At 41.3% G+C, this 19,562-nt stretch overlaps 1 protein-coding gene across 1 annotated transcript in view; it reads left to right on the top strand.

Annotated features, from left to right (window-relative positions):
• The first annotated feature begins 9,799 nt into the window (after positions 1–9,799).
• SLC5A5 (solute carrier family 5 member 5) overlaps positions 9,800–19,562 on the top strand; it is a 38,134-nt gene continuing 28,371 nt past the window's right edge. Inside the window, exons 1-6 of the mRNA XM_088478551.1 lie at positions 9,800–10,162; positions 10,345–10,410; positions 10,497–10,548; positions 10,635–10,702; positions 15,334–15,488; positions 16,241–16,381. Coding sequence (XP_088334677.1) covers positions 9,800–10,162; positions 10,345–10,410; positions 10,497–10,548; positions 10,635–10,702; positions 15,334–15,488; positions 16,241–16,381 — 845 coding nt within the window. The remainder of the gene's footprint in view (positions 10,163–10,344; positions 10,411–10,496; positions 10,549–10,634; positions 10,703–15,333; positions 15,489–16,240; positions 16,382–19,562) is intronic.

Genomic DNA, 19,562 nt, shown 5'->3' on the forward strand with positions numbered 1-19,562 from the left:
AGAAGATAAGGCTGGGTACACATTAAATGATGTGTACCCACCGCAATGTCTCGTGCGGTGGGTCCTGGCATTGGCAACTGCATACAGTGACGGTGCAACAGCAGGGGCCATACTGCATTCGGCAGCATGGCCCCGCTGATGATATTGCTCATTGGCCCTGCTTGCAGGTCCGACGGGCTACGTCAGTGACATAGTGGGTACACACTTGCCGATGTGGACGATATGTTGTCCAATCCGCCGGATCAGAGATGTCATATCGTCTAGCATGTATCCGGCTTAAGGGGAATAGTAGTCACTGCGTGAGGCAATTTTATTGATGGGGGCCCCACAACTCAGTTGCCCCGGGGCCCCCACAAGCCTCCACCTCTTGTGAGCTTGAACTTGGGCCAGGTAGTCTGACTTTTATCTCCCTCAGATCATGGTGAATTTCTCTTAGAACAGAGGTTCTCTTGCATGCTGGTATGCATTTTTTCAATGGCTGCAGTCTGTCTCTCTACTGCCACTCTAAACCCATTGAGAATGTCTACAAGGGCAGCAGTGGCGGATGGAGCTGACAATGATGGTGCCTCCCTCCATCCTACTGCAGTTCTTGATGTTGCTTGTCTCCTTAAAAATAAAAAAATAAAAAAATTTGCTTTTCAAAAAACATAGATAGATAGATAGATAGATAGATAGATAGATAGATAGATAACAATTACAAAACAGCTTACAAGTACACAAGTACCAGACACAGTATGTGGGACTTCAATGGCAGGCACCGCAAGATGTTTAAGTTGGGCACCTGCCAACAACCCCCGTTCTAAGATTCCCACAAATTTTAATTCTTGTGGGATCAATTCCAAGATCTCAGGGATGGGACCACCTGCCCATTTTCATGTTCGATCCGGGATTTCAATTTGCTCCTGAGCCTGCAACGAAGGTCCCTCTATCTTAAGAAAATAAATAAATAAAAATGTTAAAAATATATAGTAAAATTGCTTTCCAATTGCTTGTATTTGTACATTTTTTTTAATTCACAAATAATGTTATTACAACAAAAGTAATAAGCATATTTAGCAATTAGACTCTACACAGCTCCTAAAAATAATATTATCTGCTCACACACGTTATTGCTCATGTTGAAGTTATTAGTTTTTTTGGTATTTAAAAGATATACATATTTATTTATTTTTAGAATCTTACCATTTACGAATATATTATTTTGTGGTATGGATATTGGAGCTAACAGAATTAGTGTTTTTGGTAATTTTTTGGTAATTCTTTGGTAATTTTAGTCTAGATCTTTCCATGATTAATAGGCCAAATTATGAAATCTAGACATCGCCTCTTTGATAAGGACCTTGTTTTCCCTCTTACTAATACGTCACACTGGTATACTGTCAGTGTCATCATCTGTTAAGTCTGTTGAGTCTCCGTCAGTTCTAATACACCCATGTGGAGGTGATGTGTGAGGAGCAGCAGGAGGAGGAGCATTTGGTGACACAACAGCAGCAGAATCATCATCAACATCTGCAAGTATATCTAGGGGGAGATCTTCATCCTTACAAATCCTTCTAGAAATTGTTGTGTGTCTGAGAGATCATCCTCTACCATGATTGCCATGGCTCCAGAGCCATCTGAGCCTTTTATATGCACATGGGTACGTGGGGCGTGCGGTGCATACATACACAAACATATGCAAGCAGTTAGCAATCTGCAATAAAACCATGCTCTCAACACATTTGTCTCTCAGATCTGCTAGATGCTGCCCAGGTAACAAAATTCTCAGGCCACAGGTAATACAACTGTCCAATTGTAGACAGATTTGAGTAGAGATAGGAATTTTCAATAGAGGGTACTGTAGTCTACTGAATTAATATCTAATGGAGGTATGACTTTTTCATAATCTGCCATTTTAATGTCGACAGAAATGGGATGAAATACTGATGGATGGGATACCGGCTGTCAATGTACTGACAGTGGCATCCCGATGGTTAAAATCCCTACAGGGAAATGGTAAGTAATGATATCCTGTCCTATTTACCCCCTAACCCTCCTTTCCTGCACCCTTATACTAACTCTCCCTTCCCCGCACCCTAATACTGACGGTAAGTGCCAAAACCTAACCATCCCCCCTTAGTGCCTACCCTAACCCTCCCCCTAAGTGCCTAACCCTAATACCCCTTGGTGCTACCTGAACCTAACCCCCCTGCCCAGAGCCTAACCCTAACCTCCCCCCTCCTGCAGCCTAACCCTAAGTCTCCCCAGGCTGCTTTAACCTAACTCTCCCCCCCACGGGTAATACTTACCTTTCATTGGTGTCCTTACAATTGGAATGCTGTCTGCCGTCATTGGCATCCCGAGTCATGTCGGGATTTTGGCAACGGTGTTGTCGGGATCCTAACCGCATCCCATGTAGACAGCCAATTAGACAGTACCAGAGTCTTTACAATGTGTGTTTAGTGTAATAATCACCATTGCCATCAAGTTGCATGCTTCACACGGTGGGAGCTTCGCATCCTGTTGGAATCATGGACCACCACCTGGGGCATACGGTTCCCTACATAAGGAACACCTTGGAAATAGCGGCCTACCACTCCCCCTCCCCTGCACACTCTCCTTCCCCTGTCCAGTCCCCCTCCCCTGCCCACTTTCCTTCTCCTGTCCAATCTCCCTCCCCTGCTCACTCTCCTTCCCCTGTTCAGTCTCCCTCCCCTGCCCACTCTCCTTCCCCTGTCCAGTCTCCCTCCCCTGCACACTCTCCTTCCCCTGTCCAGTCTCCCTCCCCTGCCCACTTTCCTTCCCTTGTCCAATCTCCCTCCCCTGCACACTCTCCTTCCCCTGTCCAGTCTCCCTTCCCTGCCCACTCTTCATCATCGGCGGAATCCAATAATGCTGTTTCCTCCACCCCTGGTTAAAGTGGCGCTTCCGAGCCAGCCATGGATCTTGTAGATGAGCAAAATGAGGCTTTACCCCACATGCAGAAATAATGTTTGTAATTGTAGCACATTGTAACATATATGGTGGAGATACACACTTATCAGGTTTATCTTAGTCTTTAGGCAAATCATAATTTGTTCCTAAGTGCCTCATTTATCACCAAGTTGTAACACTCACAAGGTGTGTTCCAACTCGTGGAGTATGATAATGGTGCTTCAGCTAATCAACTACCAACTGTCATCTGTTTGCAAAATAATATTTGGTAGCTGATTGGCTTCTGCACCATTTATCAAATGCAACAAGTTTTATCACTCGTTGTGAATGTTAAAACTCAATTATAAATGAGGTCAAGCACGAAAACCAATCTGCACATGTGCAGAACGGGTCTAAGCAAACTTATACCTCTTTTACACGACAGCTAAAACCCAGCTTCCTGCTAGGTGTACAAGGAGCAGCAGTCTGAAGGGGGTATGTCCCAGGTCTGACCGGGTTTGGAACCTTCTTCAAAATACTGGGTCTGACCCAGCAATTTAGTGTAAACCATGGATCTCCCAATTAACTGAAGTGATGGACTTATTTAAACTGTGAATTTTGTGTAGAAGTTTGTATTTTATGTTATTGTTTGCATTTGTACATAAAGTGACAAGCATATTCTGATGTTTGTTTGTTTTTTCATTTTCAGATGCAGAACATCAGAGGCCAGAATGGTATTATGCACTCATGGCAGAAATACTAAAAATATAGGACCATTTGGGCCACATACATTACTGGAGTACCCGGTGTTGCCCGTGACTTTAAGAATGTTTGTTTACACAACATCCTCCAACAAACCTCTCCTTAGGCAGGCCTCATGAAAAGTGTGACAAACTTCCCCATTCACAGACCTAAGGTCTTTGAAGGAAGTAGGATCTGTAACGATGTAAAGCAAACTTCGTAGATAGAGGCATTCAAAATTTGTCAGATGTACAGTGTAAACACAGCCAAGAGCTTCTGTTGCTCTGATACCAGGATGACTGTGTACTTCCTGGTTGCTGGATCGCACTATGAAATGCACAGCAACTACTTCCAGTCCCTTGTGCAGCTGTTTCTGGCATTCAGGGTCTCCATGGTGTATAAGTTTCATCCAATCAGTTTTACCCTTCAGGGCCTGACAAAGGAATGAACCAGAAGTAGCCTCTGTGCATTCCATAGTGCGGTCCAGCAACCAAGGAGGTAGACAAAAAAGTTTGGTCACCACAGTTGACACCATCTAGTTGTGTAAGCTGATGCATGAGCAAGTACAAATAAAAATTAGTGCTGAGAGCTGCGTTTTTGCATCCCAGTATAGTTGCCATCTTTATGGGCCTGACTGTAAATCAGATTGATCTCTCCTCATGGATGCAGATATCAATTTTTACCATATTCAGATGTCGGCAGTGTGGGGGTGCCAGCAGTGTCCTCAGTGCAGGTTTGCTGACTGTGTTGGCAGTGCAAAGGTGTTCTCAATGCAGGGTGCAGCAGTGTCGGCAGAGCGGGGGTGCCAGCGGTGTCCTCAGTGCATGTGTGCCGACAGTGTCGGCAGTGCAGGGGTGCTGGTGGTGTCCTCAGTGTGGGAGTGTCGGCAGTGTGGGGGTCGCTAAGGGTGTCCTAAGTATGCCGGCAGTGTCGGCAGCGGTGGTGTCGGCAGCAGGGGAAGCTGCCAGTGGAGATATCGGCAGTGGGGGGTGCCGGCGGTGTCAGGCAGTGAGGGATGGCGGGCGCCATCTTTTTTTGCTTCCTGTGTGCTTATTAAATGGGCTTAACGGTGATTGGCTTAGAGCCGTGACAGACGGCTCTCTCAGCCAGTCAGCGTTAAGCCAGCTCAATACAAAACCTCGCGACACGACAGTGGCATCGCGAGGCTTTGCCTCGGGTGAGGGATCCGGGGCAGGCAGGAAGATCCGAGCTTGGCTCTGACCGCCCTGGATCCCCGAAATTCTCAGAGAACCGAACCCGCTCATTCCTAATAAATTCATACAGCATTTAAAAGGTACTGTAAATGATGTTCAGAGACTTGGGCCCATTAGTCTGACTTTTATCTCCCTCGGATCATGGTGAATTTCTAATATTTTTATTATTGACCTTGCAGGTGGCCCAAGAAGAATGGTGTCCAAATCTGCATCTAACAATAAACCAAACAGGACAATGCTTTTATTCTTCTTTGGTGTTTTAGGTGTAGAACCATGAGAGATCTTGGCTTGTAAACTGTGGACTAAATCCTTTTCTAATTCCGTACCTGACCTGTAGAGGGCGAATGCTATGCAAAACTTGTGTTTTTTAATTATTTAAAAATTAAAAGTAATTAATTTCGATTTAGTATTTTTTTAGTTGCCTTTGCCGTGTTTTAATATGCTCGTATGTAAAATTTCACGATCTTGGCTTGTGGATTTGTATAGAAAGACAGGATGACAGAAGGACAGAAGGACAAATTTTCATTTTTATATAGTAGATATATATATATATATATATATATATATATATATATACAGTATATGTGTTAAATATAATTCAGTAATTTTTCTTCTTTATTTTGATTCGATTTTTAGTTTAAATAATTACAATCTAAAAAATTTGAAAAACATTTATAAAAAATAAACATTGTCAAATGTAATATATCATGTGTTGTGTGATTATTATAGGTACATGTTAGAAGTAAGGATCTAGTAACAATATACACAAATAAAAAAATATAAAACACACATATTAGACACATAACTAGTATTAAATTAATTCAAAATAATATGCTTTAATTAAAAGCAATATGGAGCTCTATCCAGGGGCATTTTAAGAGAGGAAGGGGCCATTTTCACTCCCCATCCAGGGCTCCCTCATCTCTCCCCAGGTTCTGTCAGTGAATTGCCAACAGCAGTGGACTCCGGGCACTAGAGTGTGCCCGGAGTGTACTGGGCATGCGCAGGTCACCAGGAAAATGGCGTGGCAGCCATTTTCCCGGTGATTTCCTACTGCGCATGTGCAAAACGCCGGAAAAATTACCGCAGTGGCCATTTTCCAGGCGTTTTGTATAGCACCACTCTGTGGGACTTCGGAGAGGTAAGTATAAAAAAAAAGTATTGGTGCGGGGTATGCAGAACAGGCCCCTCTGGACCCAGGGGCCCATGTGCACTGAACACTCTGCACCCATTTTAAATACGCCCCTATCTATCTATCTATCTATCTATCTCTATCTATCTTTCTTTAGTTAGTCATAATAACACATTGCACACAGCTAATTAGATTGTTAACAAAAACAAATGTGCCTTTGTGTTTAGTACAACTAGTTTCTTCATATAGGTCAGTAGGAGTAAATTGGTCAGATCAAAGGAACAATTTGCATAAATTATGTGTGCACATACCAACAACATCGAATGTTGTGATAAAAACTGGATCAGGTCCTCAGTTATGCCGGATCTGCGCTCAGTGGCGAGTGGTCCTGTTTGCAAATATTGAAATTAGTTAGTAAGTGTATGTGCGTTCAGTTTTACTATTGCGATTGCAAAAGCATGTGCGTATTGAGTGGGTGTGTCTTGTTGCCTTCGCAGTTCTGCATTTGATCGCAATTGCTTGCGATTGTTGTTGAATTAGCGATCACTGCCGAATCAGGCCCTGAGTCTTATTTCCCCTGGAATTTACAGTACACTAACGGGCATATTAATTAATATTATTTTTACTAAAATAATGTGGAAATGGGTGTTTTCACACCCTTTTCACATTATTTTTGTGTCACTTAAAAGTATTAAAGGGCTTTTGGAGCAGTTTTCATTAAAAAAAATACTCCAAGCCCTTAAATTTTCATGATTTTAATATGCAGATCACATTTCCCATACTTATAATGGGAAATGTGATCTGTCTAAGATTTACTAAAATAATATTGTAAAAAAAATTTCGGGGGAAGCCTTCTAAAAAATAGCGCCACCTGGAGATGGCATTATTAGGGCTTTCCCCCGTTTCACCGACTCCTGCTCTGGCACGCAGAGCAGAGCTGGGAGCCGGCACCTGTGTGTCTCTAAATAGACCACACAAAGCTGATTACAGTAATATATATATATATACAGTATATATATATATATATATATAATACATATGTACATATATATATATATATATATATATATATATATATACCAAAAATATAGTCCAATATTTATTGAAAAAAATGTAGCAGTAGCGTCAAATCCATAAAGTCATATGACTTTATGATTTGACGCTACTGCTACATATTTTTGCTCAAATAAAAAACAAAATGTTTTTTGGTGTTTAGATAATTGTTTGAGGAGAGTGCCCTAGCTCAATAAATATTGGACTATATTTTTGGTATATATGTTGATCTTGCCGGATTCTAGTGGCCCCCCAACATCGCTGATGTTATTAATTTTGGTGTGAGTGCAGGATACTCCTTGAATATATATATATATATATATATATATATATATATATATATATGTAAAACATTTACCCCCACCTGGGGGAACAGTGATCCGGTGCAGAGCCACAACTAGACATTTTGGTGCCCTGTGCCAGAAAGAGCATCGGTAACCCCCCCCCCCCCTCTTTCTTGAAATAGTGAGATTAGGCACGCGGCAAAAAGATGTATGGTCTTGTGGGAAGGGACATGGCCTCAATGCACACCCCTGTAATGCATACTGAAATAAGACAATAAGAATATTCTGTAACTGAGAAAACAAAGTGACATGGCAAAAGAGTATCGTGCCAGCTAACCGTTAGTACATACTACATACAGTGAGATTATATTTACTGCTGGAGTGTACTGTACAGGGCTGTGTTAGCTTACACCCAGGGCCGTAGCTAGGGTAGTGCAGCCGGTGCCATCGCACAGGGCACCACAGGTCAAGGGGCGCTGTTTGGGCCTATAACATTTTTGTTTATTGTCATTCTTGCTTGTAGCTTCCTCTTATTTCAACCCCAGCATCTCCTGGTCTCTCCTATCTCTTCCCTGGCCCTTCCCCATGAACCCATGGCCCTTTTTTGGGTGCATTATGTCCCTTTGAAAAATGAGGGAGGCGCCAATGCTCTTTCTGGCACAGGACACCAAAAAGTCTAGTTACGGCTCTGCTTACATCTACTGTATATAGTGTACCTGTAAATAATGGAATACAAGGTCTTATTGTATCAGATATGTAAGTAACAGCAGCTGAGGAAGGAAAGGACACAAGCTGCCACAGACACAGCAGGAGACGTTTCTCTGCCTGGCCTGTGGGTAACACAAACTAGTAGATTTATTATCATTCATTTATAAGGCTCTACAATGGGATAACGATGACAACAACAAATATAAGTGCAGACTAATACAAACAGTATATAAATTCACATAGATACATACTTAAAGTGAGTATTTAGCATAATTACGTAGAGAAGACAAAGAGGAGAGGGCCCCACTCATAGCAGCTGGCAATCTATGGGGAGTTACTGAGTCCCTAATATAAGTGACACTGACAGACACCTATCCACAGGTAAAGCTGGCAGCAGCCACTTTCATTGCAGTGTAATAATGGTATTGGGATTACATCTACATTGTTTTGTTGTATCCTTAGCATATAAAGCAACACAAGAATAGTGTAGTAGTTGTTTAGCAGTCTGAGAAGCTTTTATATTGTGTAACCTTTGATAGGAAGGTGCTCCCATGAGATCAGCTCAGATACAGTATGTGAAGACTCCAGATTTATGCTGGGTACACACTTTGACAATGGATCGGTCAACAGACCAATCTGCTGTCAGAGCGGCCAGTTAGTAAGCTATACATACTCCAATAGGCCACTCGATGTGCCTGGGTTGACATCACAACCGGATGGGCATTTAAATTAATTGTCAAGAGTGAGCTCCAGCTGGCTGCTGTGACCTGGACAGGTGGCAAGCGGCACGCCTGTCCGGGAACAGAAACAGCGCCCAGGACATGTGCCCCACTCGACCCCCCTGGCTACGCCACTGATCTTAGATCAAGGAAAACAATTGTAAAAAGTGATAATACTGGATTAGTGAAGCTCCACAAACTGCTCTTCAAGCAAGTATTAAGTATTGCAAAGCAGTTACTAGCTTTAGTAAATTGAATTATATATATATATATTTATATTGATATATTGCTAGTGACAGCAGTTATTGTAATTTAACACAAGATGAACAGAAAAAGGTATTGTATTGCCCAGGTGTGAATAGAGAGACGATTGTGCTGCCCTAGTTTACCACAACAAAAAGTTGTGCTATTCGGGACATAGTAAAATAAATAATAATAATAACTATACAGAAAACAATGTAATATTGGACTACTGTAAGTGATACATGTTTAGATTTGGTGTATAATATTAGAGTGAGCAATAGCTGCACAGCACAGGTCTGTAGCAAAGCATAATAATACAGAATGAAATGTTGCCTAAAATGAATGCACAAATATGTAGTCTAGTGTTGCTGTAAGATTTGCAGAACTCCTCCTCTCATTTACACCCTTCGTCATTCTTTAAAGCACTTTCTCCCTCCCTCCCTCCTCTCCTTTTAACTTTCTGGAACCAACTAAATCTCTCCTGAACATCTTTGAAGTCTGCTACAAGTGAGTCTCAAATTCTTCAGCCGTTCAAATGTATTTACTACTGTGTTTTAATCTCTCAAGCACAAATTGAACACCTTAGTGATTTCGTTTTTTATACTGATCAATATGGTATACAATGCTGAACCATAAAAGTAGTCTGATAATGCCATTAAGCTGTTTTGTTATTAGACTGTGTCACCTCTGCTTTGAGTCCTTTAGACATTAAAACAGGATTACTTTATTATATCTTTGTGGACTATACTGATGTTGAATGATTTAAGATGTTCTTATTTCAATCAAAGTTTTCACTTCTAATTCTCAGGTCCAATGGATGATTATTTGCCCTATGTAAGGAACAAATTGACCTTCTCTGTATGGGATTATGGGGTATTTGCTGCAATGCTCTTTGGATCCACAGGAATTGGAATATTCTATGCTTTCTCACGTGGAGGGCAGAAGACATCTGATGATTTCTTCACGGGGGGAAGGAGTATGTCAGCTGTGCCTGTAGGACTGTCCCTATCTGCTAGCTTCATGTCTGCTGTGCAAGTGCTTGGAGTACCAGCTGAAGCTTATCGATATGGTGCCAAGTTCCTGCAGATGTGCATGGGTCAAATTTTAAACAGTATCCTAACTGCCTACATCTTTATGCCAGTCTTCTATAGGCTGGGGATCACAAGCACTTACCAAGTAAGGGACCTGAGGTATCAATAGCAATGCACTTTGTGTCTTTTCAAATATAGCTATAATTACTTATATGTAATTCTATACATATATTGGTTTTGTTCTTTCTGCAATGTATATTATACTGTATTGGGTTATGTGAATTTACACCTTACAATTTTGTATGCCAACCCTCTTCTCCTATACAGTATTTGGAGATGAGGTTCTGCAGAAGTGTTCGACTCTGTGGCACTATCCAGTTCCTTGTTGGGACTGTAAGTATATACCTGTTATAATGTTATGTAATGCATTAGCCAAATAGACATGATACTGTTAATTAAATGTTCCATTTTCTCTGCAGATCTTATACACTGGTATTGTAATCTATGCTCCTGCACTAATACTCAACCAAGGTTGTTATAACATTATTATTTTAATTACACACACGCAACATTGTAAATTCCCAGTTCCTCATTTCACTCACTGTTTTACTTTATAGTCACAGGGTTGGATATTTGGGCATCCCTGTTTTCTACTGGAGCAATCTGCACATTTTACACATCAGTGGTGAGTGAGAATAACCCCTTTATTTATTGTTGTCATGTATATTTGCTCATCTCTGCACCAGCAACCAATCAGCAATTAATTGTATCTTTCTAGTGCCAATTACTTGCTATTGCCTAGTGTAAATTTGCACCTAAATGCAGTGTTAGTAAATCGTCCTTTGTATACTAGACAATAAAATAAAAAATCCTATCTTAATATTTTAAACAATAAATATTTTATCATGATTTTACTGCATTTCTGTTTGAAGTGATCTGGAGCATAATTACAAATCTCTGTAAGTAGTTTCCTAATAATGTTCCACATAAACCTTATTTTTTTTACTAATTTGCCTATTTATCATACTACAAATGAGTATTTCTTCATGACTATTTTACACACATCTTTTTGCTACAAAACACAGCAACGTCAATAGAAGAGACATATTTAAACCTATTTCTATAAAAAAAATGATGCAGTAAAAACAAAAACATTATTCCAAAGGAGCTCTTACTTCTTTTATAATTTGATATTGCATGGAGAGCAAAAAAGGATGGTGTTTGTGTATTGTATCGTGGTATGGAAGGAGTACATTTAAATATAGCTCCCTGCTAGTGCTATATTGGGAACAGTCCTCCAAAGGTGCCTTCTTTTTTCTCTGAAATATAATTTAAATAACCATATCCAGCAAATAAAATGTTGGTTTTGTATTTGAGTATTTATCTATGACACCTAGCCCTGCGACAGCACCGACAGCCCCACTCTTTAACCACTTGCCTGGCGTGGTCACATCTGATGCGATCATGCAAAGTTGAGCTTTCCCTGACACAGTCACATCTGATGCGACCGTGTCAGAAATGCCCACCTACAGCTGCTGGAAGTGAATCTTCTGGCAACCACCGAGTTCACAATACCGTGCCATTCCCTCTTGCTTCCTTCCCAGCATCCTCCTCCCTTCCCAGCCACAGTGATTGGGCAATTGCTTAGTCGCGGCCTCTGGGTAGCTGTGGCAGTGATGGGCGATCCTCAGGAACACTCACACCCGGATGATGGCTGGCTACTCTTCTTGCAGGACTGTAGAGTTCTGCAAGAAATAGTTTTGTACAGCAAAAAACAAAACAAAAAACTTTGTATTAAAACACACACACATATATATATACATATATATATATTTATTTATTTTTTTATATATATATTATATACACAGGTTGAGTCTCCCATATCCAAAATGCTTGGAACCAGGGGTATTTTGGATATTGGAATATTCCGTATATTCGCATATTATAATGAAATGTCTTGGGACTGGGACCCAAATCTAAACACAGAAAGCATTTATGTATTATATACACCGTATACACACAGCCTGTAGGTCATTTTATACAGTATTTTCAATAATTTTGTGCATCAAAAAAAGTTTGTGTACATACATGAAAATCAGTTATGGTTCATAATATACACCTTATACACACAGCCTGAAGGTTATTGTATACTGTATTTTAATAATTGTGTGCTTTAAACAAAGTTTATGTACATTGAATCATCAGAAAGCAAAGGTTTCACTATCTCAGTCATGCTGAAAATATTATGTAATTCGGAATATTACGTATTTCGGAATATTTGGATTTGGGAGACTCAACCTGTATATATATATATATATATAAAATTTAATCAGGAACAAGTATATCAATAACATCATACCTTTTATATCAGTGTAGCATCACCTTGTGAACAATACCAACCACCGCAGCTGTAGCGGTTGGCATTGTTCACAGGGTGATGCTACAGTACACTGATATAAAAGGTATGTTGTTATTGTTATATTTGTTCCTGACGAAATTATATTGCACTCATCTGCTCAACTTTATGCGACACATATTTTAAATGTACACATACTGTACATACACCTATATACATTGAAAACTTATATATATATTATATATATATATATATATATATATATATATATATTAAATGCTGTATAATGTAGCAGATTATGCACTGTAGTGAATATACCATAGTCCAGGGAATGCAGTATAATGTAACATACAGATGTGTCCTCTTTCTCCTTTCCTTCTATGCTTAATTTGGCACGAGATGCCAGCATACCTAAGACGCTCCACGACAAGTAGCAATTACCCTGTAAAAGTATTCGTATAAAGTTGCAGATTAAAGTAGCAAATTTTAAGAAAAATAACAAGGCCTGGCTAAGATTCAATGGCAAATTTGTACATATGGCTAAATTTAGGAAAGGTCACATCTGTATGTATAATAATAAACCGCATGATGGTGATCCTGTCTATATATACTACATTATTACACTCTACATACTATAGCCCCCTCCACCCCCTGTACACACCAGCCAATGAGGACTAGTAAAGGCCAAATACATGTCATTGAATTTGTTAATAAAAAATAAAAAAATCAATTATCTAAGCTATTACCACTGGAATGGCTTGAGAGTTGGTTAGTTTTTATTTATTTTTATTTTTTTTCGCACAACTACATTGTAGCTTGCAATATGCTATATTTTAAATGCTATTTTCTCACAAGAAAACATTAGCTCTGTTTGTCCAGCCGTTCACTTTGATTGGTAGGAGGGGTAATATATGTGTAGTTTCTATAGAAACAAACCAAGCACCTATGTCCATCCATGTTCCTGCTCTATCGGATAACTGACCCTCCGATAGCGTAACAATGTATAATTCGATTGCACAGTCTGGAGACTGATATTAGAGGAGGAGGTGGGGCCAGTGGGGCCCACCAATGATTTCCACTGTCCCCCTGTGGGCCAGTCTTAACTCTGCATGTGTGCAAAAGTACAGATAGAGGGCCTGATTCAGTACTGATCACAATTGCGTTCACAGCTGCATTTTTTTACGGACACAGCGGCAAAAATATGCTAATGCTTTTCAAAGCTCAGCCGGCATAAAGATGCCCACTACTGCTTTCTCATATCCATCCACTGTCTGGCTTCTGCAAAAACATCGGTACCATAGTTTCCTTCATCACCGGTTCAGGATAGCAAAAGCAATAGCACACAATGTTAATAGAAAAAAATGCATTATTTACTGTAATTAAATGATTCTGACAAACACCAAATGAATTCTGTATATACAGCCAGGATATATTTATATATACAGCCAGGATATATTTACTTTTTTATTAAATTAATCTGTTAACCCAAGTCAGAGCAGCCAGTTCTGCAAATGCATCAACATTGGTCAGTGAAGCAATAAGTCTCCTCTTACCACTGCCACTTAGTATCGATCGCTGCAAAGTTTCACTCATCTGCTCTGGTGACATTTTAATGATAGCCTTGATAATTGATTTCTGTCACTGAAATAAGTGGTGACAGAAAATCATTGCTATAGCTGCATATTGATAAACAGATGAGTGCATAAGCCATTACGGATACAAACATTTACTGCAGCTTCCTAAAATTTTGCAATACTTTTTTCTACTTAAAACAACTTTTTTCCAGTCAAAAAGAACATGGGATTAAGGACCTGATTCAGCCCTGCTCGCTAGAATGCGTTCGCACGCAGCCATAAGCAGCCAAAGTAAGCAAATCCCGCGATCGCTATCATAAGACATAAGCACCGTGCGGAGCGTCTTTATACTGGGTGCGAACGCTTCCCGATTGCATGGACTAGTTCGCACACGTGCACTGCGTCATGTACGCATGCGCAGATTGCAAACATCGGCAGGCTGCTTGCAAACGCATCCTAGCGAGCGGGTCTGAATCAGGCCCTAAGTGCAATACATTGAACATGGGACTAAGGGCCTGATTCATTACAGATCGCAACTGCGATTGCAATAGCGATTACGCACGCAGCCTCACTGTGAATATATGCTAACCCACTGCGATCGCTATGCCGTCACAGCACAACATAAAGACGCCCACATTACCTTATACTTAGCCAGACTGCAAAACCATCTGTAACATCGAGTACCATCGCAGTCTCATGCACACTTGCACAAGCTCTGACCTTTCTCAGGAATTGCTAATTTGATCACATGCTATGAGTACTCATGCTGTGTATGGCATAACAGGGGATAATTTATGCATGCCCATGCAACGGCGTTGGCACGCCTGCTTATCACCTCCCACAAACGGCACTTCCTGTCAATAACTCTGCGATGGGTCTGCGTAGTCACTGCAGTGGTTGGTTTGAATCAGACCCTAAGTGTAAAGTGCATTCAAGTATTAATGTGCCTGAAAATAATCGAATAAATCCGTTTATAGTTCACTAATCAGATATCCATTAATGTGCAGCTATAATTATAACTAGTGAAAATCTGATTGCAGAGCTCCTCCTGTATCATGGTTTTAACTCACAATACTTCATGACCCATCATTTATATTTATGATGAAGTCAAATTAATAAGAACAAGTATAATGGGATCAGGTAAATGTTGAATTCACACTGTATTCATATTTGCAGTTTTGCTTTAAAATATTTTAAAATTGTACTTTTATAGCAGGAATGTGGTTGGATAATTGTTATGTTGCCATTCAATGACAATGATTGGCAACATAAATAAATTAATCAATGAATGACCTAAGCAATTTCCCTGATTAGATTAACTGCATACATTTAGACTTTAGAGTTTATTCTGTTTTCAGTTTACCGTCTTGTGTTTGTCTGCCATAGGGTGGTATGAAAGCTGTGATCTGGACAGACGTGTTCCAGGTGTTTGTAATGATCTCTGGGTTTTTTGCAATCGCTATTCGTGGTGCCTTGCTTGTAGGCGGAGCCTCTGATGTTCTGGAAATTGCAAGAAACTACTCCAGGATTAATTTTGGGGAGTAAGTGTAAATAACCATGAAAGGTACTGCGGGTTTAAAATAATTGCTTATCCCTGTTTTTGCCATGTGCGACAATATTTGTGCGTATTTATAAAGGGATTTCCAGAACAAGATGGCAGCCTAAGGTGAGGGACGCTCACTGAAGGCATCTCACATCTGCCGCTCATGCACAAAATTTAGAAACGTTGAATACTGATCAGTAAGTCTAAGCTGTCACAGGCACAGCGGGGTCTCCAGACACATAGAGAGCTCTGCTGCTGCAAGCAAGGACGCAGTGGCTAATTTATGGACGCCCAGAAAACAGTGTCCAAATGCTCAGACACGCCTGCGTTTCTCTAGGCCCTTACCTCCCCCAAATGCAGACTACCTGTCAAATTAACTTTATGAGTGAATCCTCTGTGTGTGCATGATCGCAAACTAATCGCTGCTCGTGTGCAGAATGGCTTTTACACATGCGCAATGGCTAACAATCGGTCAAACTGCATAAATATTGGCACTGCGTGTGGATCTAAATCAGGTCCAATGTCCTGTAATTTTTCATTAAAATAAGGATTCTCCCTACTTTTTACCTACTCTGGTGTGAGCTAAAAGCTGTGTTAACTCCCATGAAGTGTTTGACAAAGCACATATAGGGTGATTGTTCCCTGTTAAGGGAAGCAAGACCCAGGCAGCATATTCCAATAAACAATGATGATTTGAGTGTGATGTTACATAGACATGTGCAGGGCAGTGACACTCTCTTTTCATCCTAGCTTTGACCCAGACCCCCGCAGACGCTACACTTTTTGGACCTTTCTCTTTGGTAGCACGTTCCTGTGGCTATCCATGTATGGGGTCCATCAGGCGCAGGTTCAGCGGTACATATCCTGTAAGACTGAATGTCAAGCAAAGCTGTGAGTTATTTTTATGTTACTTGAGAGATTATAATCTAATTTTGATTCATGTTATTTAGTTACTGATTCTATCTTAATAATATAAGGGTGATGATATAATTTACATGCTGCCTGCAGTCTCTGCCCCCTACATGTGTAATCCTTTACATAAAATCATGCTCTAGCCTAGGAAACAATTTATCTCTGTTTGCATTCAGCTAGGTTGTCTTATGCTGGGTACACACTGACAGGTATATTGGCCGATCAATTGATCGGCCAATATATCTGCTGCCCGTCGGTCAGTGTGTACCCGCGACATGTCGGTGAACGTCGTCATTCACCGACATATCGCACTGGCTGTGCTGCACAGCCAATGGACAGTGTCTGCAGACAAATCTGTCCATCAGCAAGTGTGAACGGGAGGTCTGCAGATCGCCCATATACACACAACGGTAGCCACGGGGAGGGGGTGGGACACGCCGCCGTTCTCCGGGACACGCCCCCGACATGCCACCGGGACCCGCAGCCAGACACAGATGATGGCCGCTCAGTGTGTCTGAATGACTATCATCTGCAGATATATCTGTATAGTGTGTACCCACCTTAACAGGACAAAAGAGAGAAACTGTGTGAGATCTGGTAAGGTTGTGGTAAATCTTTAGCTGACTGGCTTTGTACCTTAAGCCTAGTTATTTCACTAACGAGATAACAAAAAATATTTGTATGGGTACAGTAGAACATAAAAAAATAGTTACCCTGCCTACTCTACTAGATTAATTGCTTGGGTTATGTACATCAGTTCAGAAAATCCACTGCCATCAGCAGTTTATTATATATATTTTTTTTAAGCTTAAATATTACAGTTATCATTATTAAGTTGAAAAACACACGTTTGCATGCATCTTTTTGCCACATTATTACATGCAGTTAAAAACCTAGCTGTAAAAGAGAGAAGATGGAGGTATTTAAAAGTGCTTTGTTAAATATTCACCTGGTTTTACATTTATATTTATAATTTAACATGTCGTGCTGGCAGAATTTAACTGAAAGTGTTCCCAGTCCAGCCAAACCACACATTAGAATGAATTTAATGTTATTGTCACATCTCTGTTATAAAACTATACATTCTGTGAAATGTGAACTTACAAATACAGTATGGAATAGTATTCCATGAACTAGTGAAACAAAAATGGAACTCGAATATTGTATTGCCGGAACTACGCACTTCAGCAAATTGACCTGTTGCTCAGCGAAATGTTGCCACAATTTAGTTAATCTCTAGTGTAAATGTGTATGTAAGCTGGAAAAGTACAATTGTCATACTGAGAAATACTAAAATATACATATAAACAGAATAACTTCCATACTGCAGTAATATTATTAATATTATTTATTACCAGTTATTTATATAGCGCACACCAGTGCTTAAAGTGGTCCTAGAGAAGTGGTGGAACTCACCGCCCCCCCTCGGTGCAATGTCAATAAAGGGACAGCGCCTGCCTTTGGCGTGTGTAAAAAAGGGGCGTGGTCTCAAAAGAAAGGGGCATGGTCACATAATAGTATTCCCGATACAAATACAGTAGCACATTCTTGATTCACATTAAAACACATAGTAGTGTCTCTTATTCATGTATGACACACAGCAGTGCTCCTTTTACACAATGCCCACATTTCTGCCCCTTATACAATGCCCACCGTAGTAGTGCCCCTTATACAATGCCCACAGCAGTAGTGCCCCTTACATATTATGCCCACTGTAGTGGTGCTCCTTACATATAATGCACACTGTAGTGGTGCTCCCTATGCAGTGCCCTCAGTAGTGGTAGCGCCCCTTATTCAGTGCCCACAGTGGTAGTGCCCCTTATGCATATCCCACAGTAGTGGTAGTGCCTCTTATGCAGTGCCCCCAGTAGTGGTAGTGCCCCTTATGCAGTGCCCACAGTGGTAGTGCTCCTCAGGCAGAGCCCACAGTAGTGATAGAGCCCCTTATGCAGTGCCCTATGTAGTGGTGCCCCTTATACAGTGCCCCCAGTAGCGGTAGTGCCCTTATGCAGTGCCCACAGTGGTAGTGCCGCTTATGCCTAGTCCACAGTAGTTGTAGTGCCCCTTATGCAGTGCCCCCATTAGTGGTAGTGCCCCTTATGCAGTGCCCACATTGGTAGTGTCCCTTATGCAGTGCCCACAGTGGTAGTGCCCCTTATGCAGTGCCCACAGTGGTGGTGCACCTTATGCAGTGCACCTTATGCAGTGTCCCTTAAGCAATGCCTCCATTAGTAATCCCCTCGTAATAGTGCCCCCAATAGTAGGGCCCCTAGTAGTAATGCCCCCTGTAGTAGTGACCCCAGTAGTAGTGCCCCCAATAGTAATGACCCACTTTAGTAATGCCCCCAGTAGTAGTGCCACCTGAGTAATGACCCACTTTAGTAATGTCCCCAGTAGTAGTGCCCCCATTAGTAGTACCCCTAGTAATGCCTCCTGAATAATGCCCCCAATAGTAATGTCTCCTGAGTAGTGTTCCCAGTAGTAGTGCCCCCTGAGTAATGCCCCCTGTAGTAGTGCCCCCTGAGTAATGCCCCCAGTAGTAATGTCCCCTATTGTGAAACCGCTTGCACAACAACAAAAAAAACAACTAATACTTACCTTAAGCCCCACTGCTGCCATCTGGTCCCCCTGGTCAGCCTGGCTGCTCCTCAGTTTGAACTATGGGAGAGACGTCATGGGGTCATAACGCCTCTCCCATAGTGCACACTGCGGGACCCGGAATCCGGAGCTCATGAGTGAGCTCCAGCCTCCAGCTGCCGCTGGCGCTGCGGAGAGGGAGTCAGGCGCCCACTGGTAACAAAATCTCAGCGGTCGCCCGACAAATGGAGCCTCCCTGCGGCGCCGGGCTTAGGTGGGTCGGAGGAGGCGGAACTGGTTCCGTCTCCAAATAAAAGTGACGAAACTCTATTCCGGCCCACTTTAACCCCTGGCGTACACATATTCCACAGCGCTTTACAGAGCATATTTGCTCATTCACCTCAGTCCCTGCCCCAGTGGAGCTTACAATCTATATTCCCTACCACTTGTACATGCAAACACATACAAACTAGGGTTCATTTTGTTTGGAGCCAATTAACCTACCAGTATATTTTTGGAGTGTGGGAGGAAACCGGAGCACCTGGAGGAAACCCACACAAGCACAGGGAGACTATATAAACTC

Source organism: Taudactylus pleione, unplaced genomic scaffold, assembly GCF_031769625.1.
Source record: "Taudactylus pleione unplaced genomic scaffold, aTauple2 ptg000214l, whole genome shotgun sequence".
In the NCBI taxonomy this organism is placed as follows: domain Eukaryota; kingdom Metazoa; phylum Chordata; class Amphibia; order Anura; family Myobatrachidae; genus Taudactylus; species Taudactylus pleione.